The sequence below is a fragment of the Anser anser genome (assembly GCF_964211835.1).
Source record: "Anser anser genome assembly, chromosome: 23".
NCBI classification, from domain to species: domain Eukaryota; kingdom Metazoa; phylum Chordata; class Aves; order Anseriformes; family Anatidae; genus Anser; species Anser anser.
The window spans coordinates 5,799,175-5,824,978 of record NC_139744.1 but is presented as its reverse complement, the minus strand read 5'-3'; the positions used below and the strand labels follow the sequence as shown (position 1 = coordinate 5,824,978).

The 25,804-nt window shown below is 46.3% G+C and overlaps 1 protein-coding gene across 6 annotated transcripts in view; it reads right to left on the bottom strand.

The window, feature by feature from the left end:
* The window catches only part of MYO1D (myosin ID), a 158,099-nt gene extending 133,094 nt beyond the window's left edge, over positions 1 to 25,005 (bottom strand). For all 6 annotated transcript variants that reach the window (XM_083808955.1, XM_083808956.1, XM_083808958.1 and 3 more), the window contains exon 1: positions 24,814 to 25,005. In XM_083808955.1, coding sequence (XP_083665081.1) covers positions 24,814 to 24,908 — 95 coding nt within the window. In that variant the 5' untranslated portion in view covers positions 24,909 to 25,005. The remainder of the gene's footprint in view (positions 1 to 24,813) is intronic.
* Positions 25,006 to 25,804: the final 799 nt, after the last annotated feature.

The following is a 25,804-nucleotide window of genomic DNA, read 5'->3' as shown; positions in this document are numbered from 1 at the left end:
AAAGAAGCAGAGATGAAATCCTCACCCCAAAGTGGCCTTGTGTTATCTAACTAAATTCTGTTTGGATCTGGCTCAAGCACAGCACTGCTCTCCACGTTTATTAAATAAAGAATTTAAACCCACAACACTTGCAACTTTCATTTTGAATGTTTGCTATACTGTGATGCAACAGTCCGTGCTACAATGGTGTGCGTGTACGCATGAACACGCACACACGCACCAAGTACAGCATTTTTATGGTTGTTAAATGTACATAAAAACTGCTAAGGTTAACGTTTACATAAGGCTCCTCCTAGCAAATATTGCACAGATGCCTCTAGCTGGCTTCTAACCAAATCTATTAATAAAATGAGCATTTACAAAACTGAGTAAGAAAACACATCTCTAGCTTTTGGATACGCTGAAATGGTTTGATGGACTTGCAGATAAAGACAGGGTTCAAGCGTTTCGTTCACAGCACTTTCAAGCAGTGCCAACAAAATTACTACAAATCCTGGTTTTGTCAAAAGGACAGTGGAATGCATTTATGAAATGGCTCTTTTCCTCCTGAATATATTCAAGAGAAACTTACAGGAAAAGGAATAAAGCTTAGTTATTTCCTGTTCGCATCTTTGTCCTTTGAGTAAGAGAACAAAGGAATTTGACACCTCGTATCTATACTCATCTTGAGCACCCATTCTTCGGCCTTTTAACTGGAGTCCAGACTGTCATTAGCAGTTAAGGAAATAGTCCTACATACAGAAAAATCAGAAGCTTTGATAAGTTGCTGCTAAAGTGCACAGGTTATTAATGCTGATAAGCAATCACCAAGGAATAAGGTCGGTTGTTAACACCGTATCTTCACTTCTCTCAAAGTCCCATGCTACATTAGATAAAAAACAGGTAATTACATCTTCTACTTCTCTCTCATGCTAGCTAGCTTTATCTTTTGAAGCTACTTGCTTGTGTAGTGAAATTTCTGTCTAAAGGAGTTCCAGCTCAGCAGTGAAAACACCAATGGATCAGCCGAACGAGCCGTGCTCAGAGCAGGCAAAAACTCTCCTAAAATCTGCAGTAACCTGATACGAGAAAAATCCTTTCCATAGTTCAAATCTGTTGATGTGACCTCAAGCAGGACAGACCAGAGATCCAAGATGGTTCAACACCATTTGAAGTGGCAGTTCACCCTGGAAATATCACATCTGGGTGCGATTCTCGAGAAGAGAACAATAGATACCCACGAGCCAAAGACCTGTGCCAGTATGAGATTCCTGCATGGCCTCCGCACACACTAAGCGGAAGTCCTAAAACAGAGGATTGATACATTAAAATAAAGTGAAAAAAAACCAAAAACCTGCACAGATGTTCAGCAATGACAGCTGATGGTTTCCCCTCTGCCAGTTAGAGCTGCTTTACCAGCATTATTCATCAAATTCTTTCTCTTTCTTGCTTTGGGTCAGGGTGGAAAGAAGAGGGGAGAGGAGAAAGTCCGGAGGGAAAGAAGATCAAAGTGCAACTCCATCACCTCAGGTTTGTGGAGTTGTTTTTACTTTTAAGTTAAAAAAGTCAAACTATTTACTGTCGTTCCACAAGTCACTAGCAACTCTTTATCACAATAACCATCTCTATTTCTTCTAATGTATTGTATTTTAAATAGAGACAAAACTGCTTATAGTATTTAAAACAGAAGCCTGATAACATTTTGAGTAGTCCTACTAACATTTCCTTGCTTTTACTGACTGTATCTCCCTCCTCCCATGGCATCCACGAGCCTCCTGCGTATCTTCTAGAAGCTCACTGAACTGCTGGCTGGTATCATGCAGCACATGCAGCGTCCTCTAACTCTCCCCTGCCTCCGATCCATGACCTTGCAATTTACAGCACATTATTCATCTGTAAATGAAGGGCTCAGCGTTTTGCGGAACTGCATTTCGCCCATGAGGTGATCCAGGCATCTTCAGCAGGAGAATCGCCTCCCCGATTTGTACCCTCGCAGACGTTACGAACCTTGCTGTTACAGAAAGGCGACCTCTGCAACATCTTCATCATCCTCGTGATGCGCTCCGGGGAGACGCCTGTTCCGCAGGCCGGCCGGCTGGTACTGAGCAGCTCACAAGCGCAGGGCCCACGCTAGCTCCTGGGCACGCAGAGGTACCGTGGGCCTGGGACAGGGATCCTTTTCTGTGGGTCTTTGCACGTACACACTCGAGAGCTCTCTAACAGATCAAGACAGCCAGCTGAGCCCATACCATGGCTGCCTGCACTGGGCACCGTAACGTAAGCCAGGTTACAATTTTTAATTTCTGAATAGCCTGCAGGACAGTGCCAGCTTGCCAAGAAGTGTAAGGAGCACTTCCAGCCTGCCAGTCCCACATCTGGGTTAACCGGCATGCTGCCACAAGGCTTCACCCAGTCACATACAGTCAGATATATCATGCCCACAATTTCATCAACTGCATTGTCACTGGAAACCTGGTGAGTGAAGAGCGCCTAACAGCACTGGCTCCAGGACAGCATGAGCAGTGCAGACACAGGGATTCACCTCCCATGGGAGCGTGGCAGCAATGGGCAGAAGCTGGCTGCTGTGGGGGAAGCACCGACACGGCTCCCCACCACCAGAGCAGCCTGGGGGCTCTCTACTGACAACACAAAGCACCATTTCAGTTTCTAGCAAACGTGTATCATCATAGAATCACAGCATCGTTTGGAGTGGAAGGGACCTTAAAGCCCATCCGGTGCCTCCACCTGCCATGGGCAGGGCGCCCTGCCCCCAGCCCAGGCTGCCCCCAGCCCCATCCAGCCTGGCCTTGGGCACCACCAGGGATGGGGCACCCACAGCTCCTCGGGGCAGCCTGGGCCAGGGCCTCACTGCCCTCAGAGTGAAGAGTTTCTCCCTAATCTCTCATCTCAATCTCCCCTCTTTCAGTTTAAAGCCGTTCCCCCTTGTCCTGTCACCGCACCCTGACAAAGAGTCCCTCTCAAACGTTCCTGCAGCCCCCTTCAGGCCCTGGCAGGCCCCTGTGAGCTCTCCCCAGGGCCTTCCCTTCCCCAGGCCGAACCCCCCCAGCTCTCAGCCCGGCCCCACAGCGGAGCCGCCCCAGCCTCCGAGCATCCTCGCAGCCTCCCCCGGACCCTCTCCAACAGCTCCGTGTCCTGCTGGTGCTGGGGGCCCAGAGCTGAACGCAGGGCTCCAGGGGGGGTCTCACCTTTGATCTTTGTAGTTCCCTTCCAACTTGGACACTCTGTGATTCACGAGAAATATACACACAACATTAAACGCTACTTCTACAAACTAGGGAGACTTCCTTGAATTTGGGATTTTTTTCAAAGGCGCGCAAACAGGTGGTCCTTTCTTTTTCTTAAGGGAAGCCTCTGGAAGGTAAACTAACACAATCACTACTACGATAGGCTTCACACAACACTCAACAACTGCTAACATACAAACTAACACACAGCACACACCAATAAGGTATGTTTAAAAACTACATTGAAGCATGCCACTTGTTGTTTAAACACCAGCTCTTGCAGCACCTCTATTCCTCCACAGCACTGACAGCTTCGTAAACATGTAATTATCACACAAAGGCTAAGAAGGGCACACGTGATATTTTCACCACATACTAATCAGCTGTAAGCAGTGTATAACAAAACAAAGGTATCTGAAGGTAGTGTTGCAAAAGCTGCTAAGCTGTACCACCACATCAGCCAAGCGGTGGTACCCATTTTCAAATTACAGCTTGTTAGATGACAATTACTTCAATACTCCTGCAACTATTGAGACTTATCTTCATTGTTTGCTCAGAAATAACACTCAGTTGTACAAGCACACTGCTGTTTGACAAATTTCTGCAACCATTAAAATGACCCAGAGAAATAATAAAAATTTTGCACGACATCAGTTCCTCTCATACAAACTGAAAGGACTGGCAAAATACCTAAATAGATTAAAGAACACTTATTAAATCAATGTAGTAGCCTATCAATCTAGTAGCCTATGTTAGTAGATTGCAAGCCTTTATGAGCCACTGCTCATTTACAACAGCACCTTTCTTACTGCTTCATGAAACCTGGAACTGGTTCATGGCCCCCTCATGTTCCTCTCCCTCCCTCCCTCCCATCGTATCCATCCCTAATAAAAAAGGACAGGGGAAACAAAAAAGCTAGATACGACCATCTTCACACCACAACTACAAGCAACAGAGACAGAAGTCCGGCTAGGCTTTGATTTTCAGCCCTGGTCAGCCACAAGTCAGGCAGGTGGTCTTCATTAGCACTCCCATCATTAAAACCCCCCAGCAAGTTCACAGGCAGCGTCAGAGGAATGAGATAACCCACGCAGACGGACTTGGGCTCAAAACAGCCGAGCAAGCAGTTGTTTGTATACACGCCATTAACCGGTCACCAGCCGAGTGCAGCCAGCACATGCAGATCTATAGCAGCAAGGGCGATTCAGGAGCAAAACGAGCTGCAACGCGAGCAAAGACAGTTTATTAGCTGTGACCATGGAACCAGCCAGACAAGCAAGCAGGATTTTTGGCAGCGCTGCTTACTGGGGGATCAAGGTATTATTTCAACTATTGACAGATTATTCAGTGAGGCATCCAAACAAAAGTCTGTTTCAAAGAAAAAGGTCTGACATTATAGAAAGACAGATGCTGCCAGGCGCTCCCAGGCAGAACTGCAATTACAGACACTGCCTTCTTCACAGCTGGCGCTCAATCTATAATCATAATAAAAAGTAGGACATTAAAAGAACAAGCATCCTGTGCAGATCCGTAGGAAACGAATACAATAAAACCAGCTGTGAAATAGCTCCAGTACCTGTGGACCACGAAACCCTCCAGCTTATAAAGACCCCTACCTTTCTGCACAGCAACATAAGCTGGAGCCAGGCCTGCGCTTTCAGTACAGCTGGCATAACTTTGGAAATCAGCCCCACAGCCAGTACACCCAAGGCTTGGTTCATCCCTGCAGTGCCTGATAAACCTGTAGCAAGTATATGGCAAGCATTTTGTCCATACACTGCTAATCCGACCTTTGCCAAGAATACTGTTGATACAGCCTCACAAAGTAACATTAAAACTTCAGATGGGAATAAATCCTTTTAGCAAGTTAATTCCTCCACCGCTGACACTGTCTTAGGGCTGAGAAGTTGGGTGAAGAGTTGATACAAATCATAATGTGAGTTAAAAGGAGAAAAAGGAAGTAAGATTCCAAAACAGGATTAAACACTAATGTGAAACTCCAAGATGCATTCACTAACACAGTCAAAAGTCTTAGCTGTTCCTGATACAATCTAGCTCTTGTCAAGCTTTGCTTTCCCAGAATCTGAGTGTGCAAGGAAGGGGTCAAGAAGGAGCCAATGAAGAGCTGCTTTCCAGAACCTTCCCTGACACTGCACTAAGGCACAGTTTCTCCAAAACTTAAAATGTGTCCAGGATCTTGAGAAATCCTGCAGTGTACTTCAGGGAACATGGAACGCTTCCCATGCCAGACGTTTTCTCCCACCTCTGGCTCCAGCTTACAGCAACGAGCAGAGTGCAGGTCCTGAGCCACCACCTCTTGCAGTGCCAGCACGTCGCCGCTCTGCCCGGGGACCCTCTCACCGAGCGCTGCTCTGCTAGAGCCTCTCTGAAAGCTGTCAAGTGCACAGCATTTTCTGCGTGACGTTCCGGAGGCCACTAAGAAGGCAATTTGCCTTCAGCAAACAAACGTTTAAAATTTTGATTCTATCTAAGCCCCCCCTCCCAATAACATCAAATAGTTTAAGGATTCCCTAAATGGAAATGCAACTAATACAAGGCTTAAAGGTCATCGCAGAGGAAAACTGTATGCAACAAGAAACACCCAGTTAATTCCACGCACATTATTCCTTGACTCCATTGAGGGAGGGAGGGGAAGGATTAAAAAAAAAGGTGGGGGGAAGAAAACAGTCAAGGAAAATGAAGTTGCTGGTCAAAGGAAATTTAAGGAGGTTCTTCTCAATTCTTTTCAGTATCAGGAAAAAGGATTTAAAACCAGCTCAGCTGTGGCTGCTGAGCAGGCAGTAGTGGACCTCTTGATTCTCCGTGCCCATCCCTGAGGATGGGTTTGACGCCTGCTCCTCCTGGGTGAAGGCACACGGTATTGCTCCCAGGCCACACGCTGCACAGCGCGCTCCGTGCCGACATCGAGTTGCACCTCTTGGAGTCCTTCTTCAAGGGCAAGACGCACAGGAGCTGCAAGCTGCAGCCAAAGCACTTCGGATAATGTGAAAGCAGAAAGCTTTTCTGACTGCTTTCTGATTTTCCTGAGTGTTGGCGCTCAGGACAAACACCAAAGTGACTGGAAGGGAATGCTGTTATTGTGATACAGTAAATAAGGAAACTTGCATTTATAAACACACCTCACCTCTGTCAGTTCTCTATGTACTGACACTTGGAGTGCTACTGCCACATCAGAGACCACAGCAAGCTTTAAATTGCTTCCTTGTTAGAATCATTGCTTTGGGCCCAAATAATTGTCTTATATAGTACTGCCTCTAACCAAATTAACAGAACCTTTGTGAAGAAATCAATGTGCTTAAGAGTTGCTTTAAGATATTAAGTAAATGTAATGAACTCTTTAATCCATACCAATCTCTCAGCTGTTTCAGATGTGTGATATGCCTTTATATATATAAAGTAAAAGCATCTGCCGGCTGCTTATTTGCACTGCAAACTACAACTATCATATGTGGCTGTGAAATGTGACTTTGAAAAATCACATGTGGCCTAGATGCTTAGTATTTTTAAGCTCCCATGATAGCCTTCATTCACTATAGGTAAAAAGTAAATCATCTTTTCACAAAGCTCAAATATTCTTCCCTCGAATTACTCAAAACAAGTACCTTACGGTCAACATCAAGACAGTACAACTGATGAGCTTAAGCATACACAAGCCAAAAGGAAACCAAATTACTAAGGAAAATGAAATTACATCCTGCTAGACTAATAGCTCATCTGTTTGCAGAAAGATCAAACACAGACTATCATTTTGTACAAGGAAAACACTTATTCTGACACACAGAGCCATTGGTGGCTGTGTAGTTCTGTCTGCTGACCACTTTTCCTGTCAGAACAGCTTTATAAGAAAACAGCATACATGTCAACATTTCTGCTAGTTAAGGCATTAAGAACACAGGACAACCACGACTCAAACCAGTGCTGTCACTGAGAGCGCAGCTTGCATTTGTCTTGCATTTCAGGCAGTAGCAGCATTACATAAACATTCAGCAGCCGTTTTTCGTCCTCCTACCTAACCACTGCAGTAAGAGGGAGGCTGAAACTTTTCAAGAGCACACAAAGTTTGGGTTCAGGTAAGTGCTTTCTGCACTAAACAGAGCCTCAGTAAAATAAACAAGCTTCCATTAAATTTATGGATGCACCAATAAATTGCTTGCCAGCAATGAGAGACTAGAAAAGCAAAATACTGGTACTCTACTCCTGAAGTCCAAACTAAATTTCTGTTCACATTCAAAACAAAACTGAACAGCAGAAACATGGAGAATGCGGAGCTTTTGAATCAAAAATAATTCATGTCTCAAATGCTGCTAAAATTATCACACTAATTGTCCCGTACCGCTCACTTCCCAAAAAGCCTTTAAACATGGGTTACTGCCTCACTACATTTAAAAAGCTCAGATCTTCATCCAGAACACTACTAAAGAAATCTCTCAGATGAGCCCAGTCACTTTTCCACCTTCAGTAAGATTACTGCAAGAACATTTGAGAAATTCAGCTTGGCAAACTGATGCACCACTTTATCCTGCACAGCCTTATTTACTGCAGTGAGGTTACAGCATCTATCCTGAGTTATTTGCAATGCCGGTCCATATTTCTTGAGAAATTAAACTCGGGGGTAAAGCTATAGCTGTCAACATGTCAGTTCAGAGGGATATTTTATTTCTTATCCGTAACTACGTGCATTGCATTCTCTGAAGCAAGAAGCACCGGTTCTTCCAACGTTTAATGAGGGCCTGAATAAACGTCAGTTCCACATTCCCACATGGATGGCAAACAACTAGGGAGAGATACAAAAAAAAAAGGAGCTTTCAGTACTGGAGCTCTTGCTGCAGTAAAAGTTTGAGACAGGAGACGGCATGAGAAAGTGTTATGGTAGATAAAATCTGATTCTAACTCCTCAGATTAACAGTTCACTCCATGGCAGCAAAGACTTTCTCAGTCTCTCTCCACCTGCCAAAATAAATTTACTGCCATTTAAGGCTGTTAAAATTTTTCCCTGATTAATCACTGCTTCTCGGCAACATCTGCCCCAGCCGGGTGTTTTGCTGGCGCTGGTCAGCCCGTGCAGCAACGTTACACGAGCACGGCCATGCCGATGGCCTGGCGCACCGTCAGCCGCGGGGAGCTGCGCAGCGGGGGCTTTGCAGGGTGGAGCGTGTGTGATAACAATAACAGGGCTGAAAAGCACAGGCCCCCCGCACGACACAGCCAGCCCAGATCCTGTGGCGCTCAGCAGGCAGCATGCTGCTAAAATCGCTTCCCTCTCCGAGGAGTTATGCCCGTTTCGACAGAAGGGATGGAAATGGAGAGGAACGGACCCATTTAGGCCTCCTGTGGGTCACCCTACTGCTGGAGCCATGAGGGAGCACTAAAGCATCGATAACAAATCGCCTTTTAGGAAGTAACAGCCGTAATGTCTCGTGGTAATTCTGTAAATTATAGAAGCCCCAGAAGAAGCTGAAAGGCTATTTTCTTCCTGGAAATACAAAGATCACACCTTTATTTAGACTCTATTGTTTAGCCTTAGTTATTTAATCCGTAAGTGTAGACAGTTGCCTCCCATTTAACCTTTTCATTAACTTTAAAGGCAGCTCTTGTTTGAACACCCTCCGATGCACATGCAGCAAAGACAGCTGCTCCTGGCTCCAAACACCTCGCAAACCACTTATAAAGGACAAGAGAGCCCAGAGGACAAAGATTTAAGCAGCAAGGTGCTGGGAGAGGGAAAAATAGGAAAGACTGCCTCGAGCAGACAAAAAGCTGTAACTACAAATCTTTTAGCTTCCTCCATTCCGGTTACATGCTCCCGTTCATCACACCAGCACTAACAACTTCCACACAAGACCCAGGTGCAACACCGCTGTCGGTCATGAATTTTCTGGCAGGAAGCTCCTGCTTTGCACCAGGAATTAGGAACTTGGACCTTCCCATGGGGTGTTTCAGTAGATGGTGCTCCCAAAAGAGTATTCAATTCTAGTAGCAGGGCTACTGTTTCCTGTGAGTAATCAAACCAGCTGCTTGCTCTCTGAGGAATCCACATCACACAACTTCCAGATCAAAACTGTGCCCCCAGTTCTCTCATGCGCCATGCCACCAGCTGCGTGCCAGGCCACCAACACAAAACCAGGTCCTTGCTGCAGCCGTGGTTTTGCAACGGCGAAACTACCATTGAAACGGAGATAACCCAGGGACTGTCTAGGAAATTAAAAACCGGCACTGGTGTGGCACACGCTAATTACCCACCAGTACTCCCACAGGCTGCTGCACGCAGGACGACTCTGAGGTCTACAGAAACCAGCCAACAGGTAGAGTCAATGGCAGGAATAACAAGTTATTGCTTTCTGAAAGATGACCTTGGGCAATTTCCACTCCCAGTTATAAAACCAAGGCAGATGGGAGGGCAGGGTAGCAGCAGCAACACTAATGGAGCCGTGCTCCAAATTCACTTGGGGCGTTTGTCTCTCTTTAGGTGTTAGAATGGAGGAAGAGAAAGAAACCTCATGAATACAGGCTACCAGTTAATGTTCAGTGGCTGTTGGGCAAAATATTAGGTAGCCTAAACAACACGCACTGTAATGGCATGTCCTATATTTTTGCTATACATGGATCCTGGTAAATATGACTCATCTCTGGAGAAAATCCCAAACTGCTCTATTAGCACAGTCATCTCTGTGCATATAAAGGAAGGAACTAAGTGCACAACAACAACAAAAAAAAGCCACCTCTGTGTTAACAGATGTTGTCCAAATTTGTCAGGGAATTGCCAGCTGGACAACTGTAAAGCAAATATTAAGGTCACAAGACAATTTTGTATATGGAATAAGAGGCACAATATCATACACTATCTTCGAATGTATGATCTAATGAAGATTTCATGAGAGCCCAAAATACACACAGTCAGGATTTGGTAAGAAAGCAAGTCAAACTGAGACAAGCAGACGCTATCTACTTAATAGGAAGGTGATTTATTATTGCTATTTTGACTTCTCTCTGATATAACTTAAGGGAAACCTAGCAAGAAAAACCCAAGCCACATGCAGAATGGCTATTTATGCTCTGCAACCATGAAATCCAAAAACAAAAGAGTGACAAACTGCAGTGGGATCCAGAAGCACCAGAAATGATTAACAGCATGCATAATTACAGAACACAACAGCAAAGCAAACACTTCGCACCAGGGTAACACAAGTGATGCTTCTGTGGCTTCCCGGGAGTCAAGTGCTGGCTAAACAGCAAGGCCCTCGAGAACATTTCTGAAGACTGACATGTAAGATAGCTGCACCAGAAAGAAAGCACGACACAAACATACTCGAAAAGGAGCATTTCAGCCCTCCACGAGCTCTCTGATGGGCCACGCTGGGGTGCAGGGAGCCAGGCATTGGGAATCAGAGTGGGGAGGGATGGAAGGATATACGTCTGTCTGTCTGTCAGCCCAGCGAGCCTCAGAGTCACCTTGTGCCACCCATTCCCATCCTGGAAAGCTTGGGACTCCGAGCTGAGAAACAACAGAATCTTTGACAAGACAAAGGTTCGTTTCCAGCAAAACTGGTTTTCTTGACCCAAGCACCCAGGCGTTAGGGACATCCCTTCTGAAAGCATCACATTGAAGTTCCTGGGAAAGTAACTTCTGACATTTCCAGCTCGAGAAAATCCTTCCGTTGCTGACACCTCCTCTGCATTCACAAAACCTTTCAGTAAGACTCAAAACTACTGCACTCCTCCACTCCGAGCACAAGATGCAACTTCAGAGGCAAAACCCCTGGTGCAAAAATTCTGCAGCAGCACAAGTTAATACAGCAACCGGACAACCCCGGGGGTACTGACAGCAGTACTGAGGAGGGAGGTAAACACAAGGCCAGATCACAGACAGAAATAATGTTCAGCGCTGTCACTTGAGATTTATTTCACGGGTCTCACAATAACTATTGTTTTTCTTAAAATATATCCCAGAGTAAAATTAATACAACCGTCTTCACTCTTAATAAGGGACATTTTCAGCTTTCATCGCTGTGAAGAGAAGTCTGAAAACAACCACAGCATATCCCAACGGCTCAACTGACAGAAAGCAGAAAACGAAATCTGCGTGGTTGAATTTGTCAGTGCTGCTCACTCACCACTTCCACACAGCAAGTGTCCTTACTGATAGATGGAAGGTTTGTGCACGATATGGAAGAGGATGTTGAGTTTTGGTTGTTTTTGCTATTGTGTTTTTTTTTTGTAATTTTTTTTTTCCTCCTTAGATTGTAAAAATGGGGGCTATCTGGCAATCACAGCACTGGAGAGCACAGATAGTACCAAGGCCCAGGTCAAAACAAGAAAGAAATTGCTATCGACAGCAACAGGAATTTTCAGTTTGCAAAATATCTATCGCACTCTATTACTCAGAGAATGACAAAACAAAACAGCATTACAAGCTCCCACTATCCAATTGAACACCAAGGGGTGACCAGATGGGTGGGCACAATTGTGTAATTTTCCTACACACTGTTACACAGCAAATTACTTGGGATCTGGCCATTAGTGCTATCAGCTTCTAAATCAAATGCCTCATTAAGATAAACAGAGGCTGCTCACTTATCTTAAACTGTTTTGGGCTAAGACATGCCAATACATCTACATATGAGAGGCTGGAGGGTTGGATTGCCATGTTTTTGTTTGTTTGTTTTTCCTGCAAGCTTTCCCAGATTGGCTATGAGACTTATAATGCTCATCAAGAGAATGAAGAATTTGGCACTCAAGGGGTAAAATGCTGTGGTGGTGAACAGAAGATCTGAGACTGGTGTGTGGGAATTACTACTGGAGCAAGATACCTGACATAAAAGACATGCATAAGTATGGAAGAGCCTTCAAAAAAGTTAACAGAAGTGTCCTCACAAAAACAGCCCTGGCTCCTTAAATGTTTGAACTCTCCAAAGTCTTCCCACATCCCTAGCACAACATCAAATGCACCTACTGACCGAGACAGCCCTTCTGTAAGAACCTGTTAATTTATTCCATCCCGCAATTCACATCAGCTTAATGGTATACAGTAGTAAATGTAACCCTAGCAAACTTTTTTCCTTTAATTTAGCCAAAGCACTAAAAAAAAAAAAAAGAGCCAAAATTCACAGTATTTAACTTATGTTATTTTTTTTTTTTAAGATAAAAGGACAATGCAGGGAAACCAGTGTTAAAATGGTGAATCAGATGGACTTTAACCATCTAAAAGATTATGACCCAATTCAACAACTTCCCTGACTCAACTACAATGAGCTGAACTACAGCTACTACTGAACTACGATTTCATCTACAGTCTATTTGCTCCACAATGTACTTTTACAGCTCCCAAGCTAGTTCATACGATAAAACAAGCAAAATTATTCTGATCTGTCTATTTGCACAGGGTCGAGTCACTAATCTTAGTAAGGATCATCCCAGTGGAGCAGCTGAATTATCAGTTACGAATGAGCTGCAGGAAGTACTCCCAGGAAGACACCAAGATCTAGACTAAAGAGTTTCCCCCCAAATTCAGTGATGCAAAAATTCGTGTTGACCACCAACACTACTGATTGCCTACAGTACAGCACCAGAGCCTCTAAACAGTGTGATCACATCAGAGAAGTCCTGGAAAGAGGGAAGATCTATCCACTCGAAGACAGCCACGTCAGTTGTTCCTTCGTGCAGCGAGCACCAGGTGCCATCTTGACTCCTAAATGGGAGGGTCAAAGATTCAGAAACCAGAGAGAAAAGCAAAAACTAAAAAAAAATCAGACACTCTTGAAGCGAATGAAAACATTGAAGTTTACATTACTACAAGGTACTCTTCCTTGCATGATGGGGGATGATACAAACCATATTTTAGAAGACGGTATCTACCCTCAAGTCTTCTTGGCTTTCACACTCCTACCTCCAGAGCAGCCGTCCAGGTCCAGCGGGGCACCAAGCGCACCGCCCCAGGCCCCCCCACTGCTGCCCCCTGAGCGGGGCGATGGTCCCGAAGGAGAGAGTAGCAGCTGAAAAGTTTCAGTGAAAAACAAGACTCAATTTTGACAATAAGCAGCCCCCCTGTAAGACTCCAAAAATGTAAGCCCTTAATGGAAAACATGTTTTCTATCAAGCGATTGGAAAAATTAAGCAAAAAATTTGTAATTATTTCAGAATTGTCCAACTTGACTACAGTCTCCTATCAAGTCTGGCTTGCACAGTCTTACACCGGGCTTATAAAGGTTTTCACATATCTACTTTTTCTTGGCGTTTCCTCAAAGTGGTTTAAGCTCAGTATAACTAATAAAGACTCTGAGAATTAGCTGCCAGAGACTGGAGATGTCTAGCTTAGGAATGTCTGCATCCCTGAAAGCCAGGATGCAGTACAGCCCAAAAAAAAAAGTTAAAAAAAAAAAAAGGAGGGGGGAGAGACAAGATTTCTATTGTTTGTTTTGCTAGAGACATAAATGCTACATTTAATAGGAAAAAGGGAAATGAATATACTCCTTTTTATATACCGATTTCTGCACGTATGCACAAACATTAGTGTTCTTGTCACTTAGAAGAGGTCAGTACATAAACCACATAAAGCAACGTTACTTTCTTACTGCGACACAGATGAAACTCAAAAAAGGAAACACTATTATCAAGAGGCATTGTCCACAAAGTTATACATCTAACCCTCAGTCTTATTTTAGAAAGTCTCCCTGGTAATTTGCCTGTGCTTTTGAAAAGCAAGTAATATGTTTTGAATTATAAGAGGTTACAGGGACATTTTTGTGGTAAATTTGGACTTTCATTTGCAAAAAAACCTTCAGTGCTACAGAAATCCTTTCGGAAATAACATTTTTTTGTCATTGCTAAGCACTTTTCAACAAAGTTTAATAGCTACTGTTCCAAGGAGCTGTTTACATCCAGCTTTAAAAGAATACCGGGGTACTTCTCTCCTTGCAAACAAAAGGAAAAGCAGCATAGCTTCTTTCCAGTATTTTGAGAAGCAAACAGAAGAGATACGCACTCTGCATTACGCAGGAGCAACAATCTTCTGAGAAGGCTCACTTGGAGTCCTGGTGCTCAGACTCTGATGTTCTGGGCTTTTTCTAGAGCCGTAAATTACACTCAGAGCTCTTCAAGTCTTCTTTCATTAGTTCCCCTGCTCTTTACACCCAGGATTAAGAAGGAACACATCAGCTATTAAGGAGAACAGGAAAATACTATTTCTAGCCTCAGAAGTTTACAAACTAGATATCCCAGCTGCTTTATAAACAGTGCATGGGAAGAAGACCTCAAGGAAAGGTAGTCAGATTTTTCCTTTGAAGGTGAAACTTGCTTTAAAATTCATTCTTTTAAACAAAATAACCTATTTACTTCAAGTTTAGCAGGATGAATAGAAGAGAAAGTTTTACTGTAAACATCTAAAAGATGCTTAGCCACATGAAAGCTTCATTGTGCTCTTGATAACCATGATGTAAAAGCCTTTACAGCCACCAGTTTTTGCTGACTGTTCTGCCAGACTTTACCATCTCAACATACTGTAGAGGAGCTCTCCCAAAAGAAAGCTTTGCTGTTCATACAGTGGCACATTTTTTTGTTGTTTTAGTTTGTTCTTCCTCGCTATTCATTGTGAGACAGCCTTTGCTGCCACCCAGTAAGCTGTTAAAATATGCGTTCCCTGTGCTCGATTGTCTTGCTTCCTGGACGGAATGATGCAGTGAATTGCTCAAGCCACCTTCAGTTTCCAGTTTCCCTACTGTGGCTTTGTCCTAGCCACCATAAATAAAACAGGGCAATGATGAAGGCACTGATGACTCTGATGCTTACAGTGGAAGACAGGTATTAAATGGGAATCTTTTCAGAAAGTTTCAGCTAACTCCCCAAAGTATAATTCGCCTGCGGGGTAGCAACGCGTGCCTGGTCTGCATCACAGATTAAGAATCTTTTCATCAGGAGCCTCATTTCAAAAGACTCATTCAAAGGACATCAGAAGTTTCAGCGAAAGACCACATAGTCGGCTTGATCTAAATAACCAAGACTGCATGTGTGGAGAGACAAGCACAGAAGTACAAACTTAAAACATTAAGCTTCGGAGACGGAGTTACCCTGAGCTAAACATTCACGACTTGGAGCACATCACATTGCACAAGCCAGAGTCCTGCCACAAAGCTGCTCGCTCCAAAACTTTTGTTCCACAGGAAGATGCAGCAAGAACTTCAGGCTTCCCAAATGAAGCCACAGCAACCTTGAATGGGAACAGATCACAATAGTTCGGTAAACCCTTCGTTACCTGACCAACTTCAGACACGATAGCATCAGACAAGGCTCTGTCCAAGCCAAAGAGAACACAAACTCCCCCGGGCACAGATCCCATATGGAACCAGGAAACTACTTGAACAGATCAACACGATAATCAGCGGTTACAGCATACCAAACCTCCTACCACGACAAAGTTTGTGCAGCCTTCATAAATTAGACATTTAAGGAGGGGGCATTATCTTTGCTGAAATTTATATGGTTCTTCTTCTGTGCCAAAAGGAGCAAGGGAAAAGTACTAAAACGCTTGTCAGACAGTTTTCAGGCAGACCTATTAATGGTTCCGTACTATGGGAGAAACTGATAAACAGTGGAAGGAGATAAGCTGTGCTTCTGAGGTCGAACAGGAAAGAGGCAAAGAGATAGGTGAAGCAGATAAAACAGGAAGCAAAAACAATCTCTGTGGATGCACTTTGAACGAGCATGTGAGGGAAAGGGGGGGCTGCCAAGGCCTGAGAGGCCAAGCAAGCACAACATCAGCACGAAGGTGACTCTAAGCAAGAGATCCAGCTGTGCGCACAGCCTGGACTCAGACCCGATACACGATGCAGGGAACAACCCACAACTTTGAGCAGAGGGGGTTGATCAGGTGGAGCAGGCAGAACCAGTGCGCTGCTGTCCAGACGAGCGCGCTCAGCCTCGGGGGCAGACCTCGGCCAGGAAGATCATGGTGGGGCCGGGGAGGACGCCTCGGCCATCAGCAGTGCCGAGAACACACCAACGGCCTCTTCAGCAAGGGGTCGGATAGGCAGGGGCTACATCTGTACAAAGGCACCGATGGCGAGAGAGAGGAGCATCGGGGATGGCCCAGGGGATACCACGGCTATAGAGACACAGCCAGGAAATCAGCAGGAGGAGTAACGAAGGGGCATGCAGCACGGCGCTTTTCAGAGGGATGGTGAGAGTACTGATGCTCTGGAGTACAGCAAGAAACATCCAAGGATGAGAAATGATACGAGGGCACATAAGCAGCTATCTACAGACCACAAAACTGGTTTAATGCCACGTTTTCACCAGACAACACGTTTTTCTGGGAAGAATGCTCTCCATCAGACAGGATCGTACACTTGCTGCTTGCTGAAGTTTCACGTCCCTCGAGGCTGCCAGGTCAAAGCAGGCAAAAGGCAGCCGCAGGGCAGACCACTGCCAACTTCTAAATCCAGAATGGATGGCCAGCAGCACCACAGCAAGCAGGAACCGCGTGGTGCAAAATGCTTCGGCAGACAGGTAAATGGGACGTAACGCAACAGTGGTGAGACACGAGCATTCCAATGCTGTTCAGGGAGAAAATTCAAAGTCCGCACAGAAAACCGCTCTGAAATGAGAGAGCAAAATGGAAAGTGCCGTCACTGTCACCAGGTAAAGCAGTAAGAGTGGTTGTGCCCCGGCACCGGTCACACTTCTACAGATGAGACTGCAAAGTGGAACACTGCGAGAACATTGATGACAATGAGGGTGGGTCCCCTGGCTTATCATTAGCTACTGTTTTATTTAAAAGGTCTTCACATGATCCCCCCTTCTCCCTGACTCAGCTTCTCACTGCTGGGTTCTGACAGCATCTGTCCAGGAGTTGGATCCTTGTGGGTCCCTTCCAACAAGGAATATTCTAAGATCCATCTAAATGACTACTTACAAACAGAACTGGTCCTCTGTCCTGTCACAGCCTTCAGCAGTTTGGCCCCAGGCAGACCAGGTGAGAATGCTAACTGAAATAAATCCAACGAATTCAAAAAACTCATTCCTAGCAAACAGAGAGAGGATCAAATTAATGGTTTAGGTCAGAAGAAAAGAAGCCTTTTCAACAGCTTAAAATCTAATGCCCCTTTTTCAATCCCAAAGACAGAACAGCCTCACATCCAAGGTGTTCTTTTAACACTTGGAAGCCTCACAATGAAAACTTATTTCCCCTCCATGGTCTGTTTAACAGAGACAGAAATATCGGTACGTGAACACAGCAACGTGAGCTGAGGTCTCATCAGATCTAACTGAAAAGCCATGAAAGGAACAGCCATCTTCCAGAAATTGTGCCTCTGTTTCTGAGAGCTGGAAACGAGTATTTGGTACAAAGTGAGGCACAGCTCCCTTATTTAACACTCGCAGACAAACCTGGGTGCAGCCATCTGTTCCCCCCCCCTTTCAAAATCCTTTCATTCCACAGTGAGATGCAATCCTGACTGAGGGACTGAGAAACAAGAGTGATGATGCAACCACCAAGTATGTAGCAAGATCTGCAACTATAAAAGGAATTCGAGTAAATATGACTAAAGGGGAAATGCTCAGGTAGTTTAAAAGCTTGCTCAGCCCGAAAGGAATGCAAGGGGTTGGTGGAGCAGCAGATCAGCGAAACCAGCAGAAGAAGCAGAATTTTGAAGAGAAGTCAATATAAAGGACCCTTGACTAAAGGGCACCACGAGACTCATTGGAAATATTAGCTAAGACTTGCTGTAAAAACTTGGCAGATCTTAAAGCCAGATCTTTAGCTAGTGTAACTCAGAAGGCAATAATAAATGACTTCAGCTAAGATGACACAGGCTACACATGCCATCTCAAACATATGCAAGTAGAATGCTGTACTTATTTTGACATTACAGCACCACAAACAGACACCCTGCCCACTCTGATGATCTTTAGGATCCATATTACTTCATCAGACTACGAAATAATTGCAGGGAAGAGGCAAGGATGAAAGTAAAAAAGGTTGCTGAGGAAATCCTAAATCAGCAGCTGAGTTTCTGTTGATATACTTCTTATAAACAATTTTTTGGCAGCTATTTACACAAAGAGATGTAAAAAAGGAACATGCCCTATTCAGATAACACAAAATTTGCTTACAACTGGATCTGTAGGGCTTTCTCTCCACACCTGAAGCCACTCCCCAGCTTGCTACCTCCCGTCACGTTTTGTCACCCGTGCTGTGGCAAGTGTCATAAACACAGCTCGGTGGCAGCTGGCAGGCCAGGACCAGCAGGTCTGCTGCACAGCATCACCAGCATGAGAATTTAAAACTGTAAGGTATCGTGGAGGACTAATCTCATTCATAAATCTGCCCTCGTATATTATTCATTATTATACCTCACCCACACCGCCTACTGTAACTTCTCACTCCGAGAACAGAAGGCGTTCATAACAGACGTGCAGAAGGCTCAGTAGAACTCTACAAATTAAGCACGTACAGAGGCAAAACAAAGGCTGCCCTGGGCACCCCGCGCACTGCTTCATTCACACAGGCGCCGTCCGCTGGCTGGTCCTCGCTCCGGACACCGGAAAGCTCACCCTGACGCTCCTTTCTGCTACTTGCATCCTTCGGCTTTGCTTTTTAAGAGAGATGGATGGCCCTTCCCGTTTGCAAAGATCAAGCTGGAACACGTCCAAGCTCGTAAGTCAAGTTTTGACGGACTAAGGGGAATTTTCATTCCGATCATTCCAAATCCTGACACAAGACAGCTCCCTGCAAACCGAGTAATTCTAAGGAGGCCCAGGAAAGCCGGCATGGCTTCACTGCCAGATGCCCGAGCAGCGCCGCGGTGGCAGAGAGGAGGCTTCCCAGCAGCTTTTTAATTCAACACCACCCAAACAATTCAAATATTCATATCTCATTGAGAATGACAAAATTAAAATGGCTTAAAGGCATGGAAAGCTTGTTCATTACACATGAATATTTCATTACCAAAAACATAAATGAAACCAAGCATTCACGTAATATTTTCTCTGCCAGGATTAAAGATACTTTACTACATAGTGCAAAGCCAAATCTCCCCCACCACAGCTTCAACCAAAAATGTGGATGTTTAAGACAGCCCTCAAAAAATAAGAAAGCCAACGTCAAAAGGTCAGTAGAATACAGAGAGTGCCCAGTCACTCCAACACTTTACAGTAAGATTAAGTAAGAAAGGGCACTACGCAGATGAAGAATCACATGATATCGATGATCAATATCCCCACTGAGAAAGAACTGTTCCTAACAAGTGACGAAGTCTGTATGTTTTCAACACCATCTTCAGCTTCTTGTATCCAAGAGGAGAGAGATGCAAACCCAGGAGGCTGACAGCTTTCCACATCAGGGTCATTCAGAACCCAAAACAGATCACTTTTAAGACCATTGGATACTATGCAAGAAGTAGGTGCCTTTTGGGGAGAGAGCCCCCAAAGGTATAACCTATGCACGACTTCCTCAAGAAAATCCATCCAAATATATCTCTTCAGCATTCAAAGCTTAATTCCTTGTTTCACTTTGCTACAGTTGTCTTTTTAGGGGACTGCAGCCTTACCTTTGCTTTCGCAGAACAGAGCCGGGGAGACATGTTCGACGTGAAGGTGTAAAAGACTCATTTTTAAAGCCATTCAAGACATGCGTCATTGACTGGGGCTCACAGCTCGTCACTGAACTTGCCTCTTTTACAAGAAATGACCCAAATGAAAGTCAAGAAGAATCCCACTGCCCTTCCACATACCCTTGCACGATGTTTTAGTGTGCAGATGTGGCCATACACAGGCCAAACCAACACCACTTTCTAGATAATTGTACTTGCCACTGTCACAGGTACGTGTCCCTCTCTGCAGCAAACAAATCCTCACAGGACCAGATTTTTCTTACAGAGTCTCGATACCAAAAATACCGATCATAACCAGCATTATCTGTCTTTTAAATGTATCTGCAATCAACAAGAATTCAAAACTGCTGTCTTAATTTAGGATAACTTTGAAAAGGCTGGGGTTTGCATTGTAAGCAATAGTTCTGTAAACAGAAAACCCACACTTCTGCATGTCTTTTAATTAAATGCAGAGCCATATTTTTATTAAGTGTTGTGAATTCTGACCTCCTATAGCAACATGTGCAAGGAGACAACCATAAGAGCAAAAAAATTACAAAAAACACTTTCTTCAGCACATCCTCAAACATGGGAGCTCAGATGACCAGGAACTATTTGAAGAGCAAGTACAGCATTTTGCATATTCATTTTGCATATGGTTTTGTGCTGGAACTAGCTAAAAGGAGGGAAACAAATCTTTTTACAGTCATTACACCGTACCACATTCTTTCACGGTCTTCCTTTCACACATCCTTGAATTCTTTAATAATCACGACAAAGATCCATTCTGTTCCCAGGAGGGGATTTGCACAACGCCTACAGGAACATGCAGCTTGCTCGGATCACAACAGCTGAGTTGAGATGCACCTGCTGGTGAACCAGGCGGGAGAACAGGCAGCCCTGGAGCACGCAGATGACACGGGACTACCCTGAAGGCCGCCCTGTAGCTCCGGGACAACAGACCCCTGAATCCAGTGCCTCGCGGCCAGGCCCCACGGCTCGAGTCCGCTCACCTCGTGCTGTGCTCCCCCAGGTGCGGTGAGAAGCGAGCCTGGAGTCCCTCCTGGAGTCCCTCCTGGAGTCCCTCCTGGAGTCCCTCCTGGAGTCCCTCCTGGAGTCCCTCCTGGAGTCCCTCCTGGAGTCACCGCTGAGATCGCAGAGCAGATCATTCAAGAAATCGAGCTGCCCCTTCTCATGTCTGGACAGCATTTTTAAAGCTCTGAGTTTTGATTTGTTTGTCGAGGTAAATGCTAATTCTACAGGACAGCACAATGAATGTGCTTTGCAGGATAATACAAGAGACCACGTATAACATAAAACATTTCATGCTTGTGACAACGTGGCCCTCTTACTTACAAGGAAGCATCTTGGAAGCGATGATCTTCGAGTCAGAGAAACAAACTCTGCAACCCCTCACTTTTTTCATCACACTAGAACGGAAACTTCAAGCGATAAAAGTTTACATCCCAAGTTTCATTTATGCCACAATTTCTGCAAATTGCTGGAAACTCCCACGAGACCACTGCCCCTCTCCACCTGCCGTGAGCCAGTCGCAGTCACTGCGAGCACCCCGAGCCACCCCGGCACAGGCACTCGGCAGGACAGCAGCACATCAGCGCCGCAGGGCCGGCAAGCCGAGGCCCGGGAGCTCGGCCACGTTGCCAGGCTCCCTGTTTCAAGGGGTCTTTCAATGAACCACACCTCCTCTGACAGAAATCGAGATACCAAATACTGCAGCAGCCAACTTGTTCCCGGCTGCCCACGAAGAACCGGTCGTAAATAACGCTGAGTATCTGCTGAAGTGCAAACTGCTCAGATATGGCCGTTTATAGTACTTTATAGTTGCTCATTAACTGGTTGCAAGTATCTGTTAAAGTATCTGTTAAAGCTTTGGAGGTTTTCTAGAAAGAGACAAAGCTATTCACTAAGTCCACACTGGCTATTCCTATACTCCTGCATTATTTTTTAATTATTTTGATGACTAATCATCACAACCATGCGCCGGTTAGAAGCCCACTCAGAACTAAGGAATTCAAGGATTGGACGACTTTTATTTACAATTATGGTGTAACACCCAAGGACTGCTTGAGAGCCCACACGAAACTGCCAGTTCAGTAACTGGTTGTAAGACATAGCCACGAAAAAATAGCTAAGAATATGAAATCCTCACTGAATCACAAGATGACTCTATAAATAACAGGGCACAAAGTGCAGTGGTTGGTATAAATCCTCCTTGAGCCCACCCACCTACCGATGGTGCCTCTCATTTCTACAAGCAAAGCAGACAGCCACAATAATCCAGCTCATTTCAACAGTACTAAATTCAAATATTACATAGTAATGAAAAGGACAACTTAATCATTTCTCTTTTGCCCACTAGAGAGGTCCTTGGGGAAAAATCCTTGCATGCACCGAGACTGGTATGACTTCAATTCCACCCACATCTGGGCTCACTTGGGAACTAAATCCAGCACAACCCCTCTTGGGTCAGCCGGTGACCCTGGACAAAAATAGCTCCAGCAAAAAGCTGGATTTATGGAATAGGGCGGAGCCCGTCCGAGCATAGCCACGAAGTTAATGACAGAGAAGCAACAATTTCCCCATTCTATTCCATGCACTGCAAGCACAAAGGCAACTCATGCCATCTACACAGCATGACAAAAGCAACGTGACATCAGCCCCTGAGCAGGTCTGAATCTCAGCACTAATTTGGGTCTGACACAATTTAAAACATATCATCAGCAACTGCTAATTACCACCTCCAGAGCAGCAAACAAAAGAAGCTGATGCTGCCTGAGAAGGATGATAAAACCAGGGGCACGGGCAGGTCAGCAGGTAGGGCCAGAACTCTAAGCACAGTGTCAAACAGGGCTCAGCAGAGTTTAACAAGTTTACTAAAAAGCCACACTTTTGGTAAATTCAGACTAGCTTTTCCAAATGTCTCAGCACAGACAAACCTAAAGTCAGGAGGCAACAGTACCAAGGTAAGAAAAATGAACATTATTTTTAACAAAAGATTATTGAATCTACACTGCCTGCACAGATACAAGACAACCTCGAAGTGCGGGCAGAACTGTGCCTACAAGTTGCAGATTGCACATGCTGCAGCAATTCACGTGTTCTTGTGCAAAAGCAGCAGGCGTTTAAATTGGCGTCACAGGGAAGAACCTGCTTTTGAGTACCAGCGAACAAGGTACGGGCATTAAAATGATGCATTACGGTATATCGGATTTAATTTCTATACCTCAGGGATGTCGAGCCAAAATCCTGAGGCAGGATCAGCATGCAACAGGACAGGAAAATCTACGTACCGAATGTAAGGATCTAGAATCACCAGCTCGTTCTCATTCTCTTACATACAAAATTAAAAAGACTACCTGTGCAGGTAGTCAAATCAATCAAATTAAATAATTTGATTCCTAAATGGAACTAACTTCCTACGTTGATTTTTAATTTATCTAGCAGTCCTTCTGTTTCCAATACCACTCTTAGATTTCTATTACACATTAACCAAAGAATAAAAACCCCAAGAACAAACTGTTACATGCAAGTTTCCTGCTAATTACAACGACTTTGTTTGGAAGCCTTCTGTAACACAATTAGTGCGTCATGGCATGCACGAATAAGAGGCAAATTTAAGCTTTTAGAGGCACCACAACATTTATTTCAATCTGACATCTCCTTATGTTCAAAGTCCAACTTGTTCATAACATACTTTCATTACTGTTTAAATATAGATGTCCTCCCCACCCAAAGAAAGATCCAACACACAGGAGGAAGGAGAGCAACAAGCTCGCTGGCTGCCACTTGTTACTACGTGGGGCACTGCTGGGATCCCAGCCCCAGCCTCGCACACCTCTGCCCTGCAGCACAGGCTGCAGCGCTCAGTGGCGGTGCCGTCAGACCTGAAAGGTGACAGATTTCAGAGGCCACGGCACAACAGCCCGAAGGAGCCCGGTTCTCCCCTTCCCCAGCCGCGTTACGGCAGCTGGGGAAGCTTACACCAGCATTCGTCCCTTGGCACTCGCCAGGGCTGCCCTGCGGTGCTTCCAGCGGCCCGCCACGTCGTTAATTCGGCCTGCTGTCAGCAGCTCCCCGCGGCACGCAGGTGGCGGGCGACAAAGGGCGCTTTCGCCGTGGTCAGAGACACCCGGGCAAAACCTGGGGGCGGCAGCCACCAAGTCACGGTCCCGTCCCCAAGGCGTCTCTTGGCAAACGCCAAATCCTTGCACAAGAAGGGGCAAAAGAGTTTATCAGGAAAAGCTGGCATGAATCTTTTATAATGGAAAGTGAAAGACAGCCGCAGACGGTGGGTCCCCGCGAGCTGTCCTCGCTATCAGCGCTGCCCGGGATTTGATCAGACCTCGACACTGAGAGGGGAAGCGGGAATTAAAGCAGAGACCTGCCCGCAGCCCATCGCGCTCAGGAGGGAAATAAAAGCATCGTAAAGATCACGAAACGTTAACGTGATGAGCACGCGGCGACCGGTTTTATAGCTCCTGTAGGAGCGGAGCAACCTTGGACTCGGTGACTTTTATCGCCGCTTGCCTCCTCGCAGCTCTGTGCACCTGTCGGTGGGCGCCGGGTCCCCGCTGGGGAGCGGGTGTGAGGGGGGCACGGTGGGGGAAAGGGAGAGGGCAGGGGGGAGCAGCCGGAGACCCCGGCCCCGGGGCTCCCCCTTACTCCCCTCAGGTGCCCCCGAGCTCCGCAGCAGCAGAAAGCCCCCGCCTGGAGCTGCCTTTGCCCCCCCCGCCGCTCCCGAACGCCTCCCGGCAGGGCTCGGAGCCACCTGAGCCGCAGCCCCCCCCCGGCTGCGCGGCCGGTTCAGCTCACCGAGCCGGCGCTGCCCCCCCCCCCGCACCGCACCGCACCCCCCCGTCACACCACGGCGCTTCCCCGGCCAAACCCCGGGCGTGCGGGGGGGGCCGGGACCCCTCACCTGCCCCCCCGAAACACAGCCCGCGGGGCCGCACGCTGCCGGCACTCACCGCAGGCGGAGGTTGGCCATGAACTCGGGCATGGTGACGGCGTCCAGCAGCACGAAGTCGGCCTTGCCGAACTCCAGGCTCTCCTGCTCCGCCATGGTGGCGGTGTGCGGGGAGGAGGGGAGGGGAGCGGTGGGGAAGGGACCGGGGGGGGCGGTGAGAGGCCGCCGGGCTCTCGCCGCGCTGCCCCGGGGGAGGCCGGGGGGAGGCGGCCCCACCGCAGGTGAGGCGGGGCCGCGGGGCCCGGGGCCGCCCCCCCGCACCGGCGACTCGAGGGGCGACGGCGCCCCCTGGTGGGGCGAGAGGGGCTCAGCCCGCAGCCGGGCACAGCCCGCAGCCCCTGGCACCGACCCGGCCGCCCCCCCTCCAAGGAGGCAGCCTCGGGGTAATTAGGTCAGCGGTGCTGATTAGGGGAATGAGGGAGGGGACCTGAGAGCAAACTGAAAGCGATGTTTTGGGGAAGAAATTATGGGGTTTGGGATATACGACGGTAGGGCAGGAGGTTGAGCGTGCGGGTGGCTGGCACTGTCACCATTGCCATCCCCATAATCCAGAGGCCCCATCCCTGCCCACATAACCATCCCTGTTCCTATCCCTGTCCCCAGACAGGGTCAGCTTCAGTCACTTTATCTTCACAGAATCATAGAAAAATTAAGGTTGGAAAAGACCTCCAAGATCATCTGGTCCAACCATCGCCCTACCACCAATGTCACCCAATAACCATGTCCCCAAGCACCACGTCCAACCTTTCCTTCAACACCTCCAGGGACGGTGACTCCACCACTTCCCTGGGCAACCCGTCCCAACGCCTGACTGCTCTTTCTGAGAAGAAATGTCTCCTAATTGTTTTAGTTGTTGAAGACTACTGCTCTTTGTTCAATTCTTTAATTGTTGAAGAGTAGGGGCATGATGTTTCCATTTTCCACTCACCAGGGACATCACCCAACTGCCAGGACTTTTCAGCTATGCTAGAGAGAGGCTTGGCGACTACATC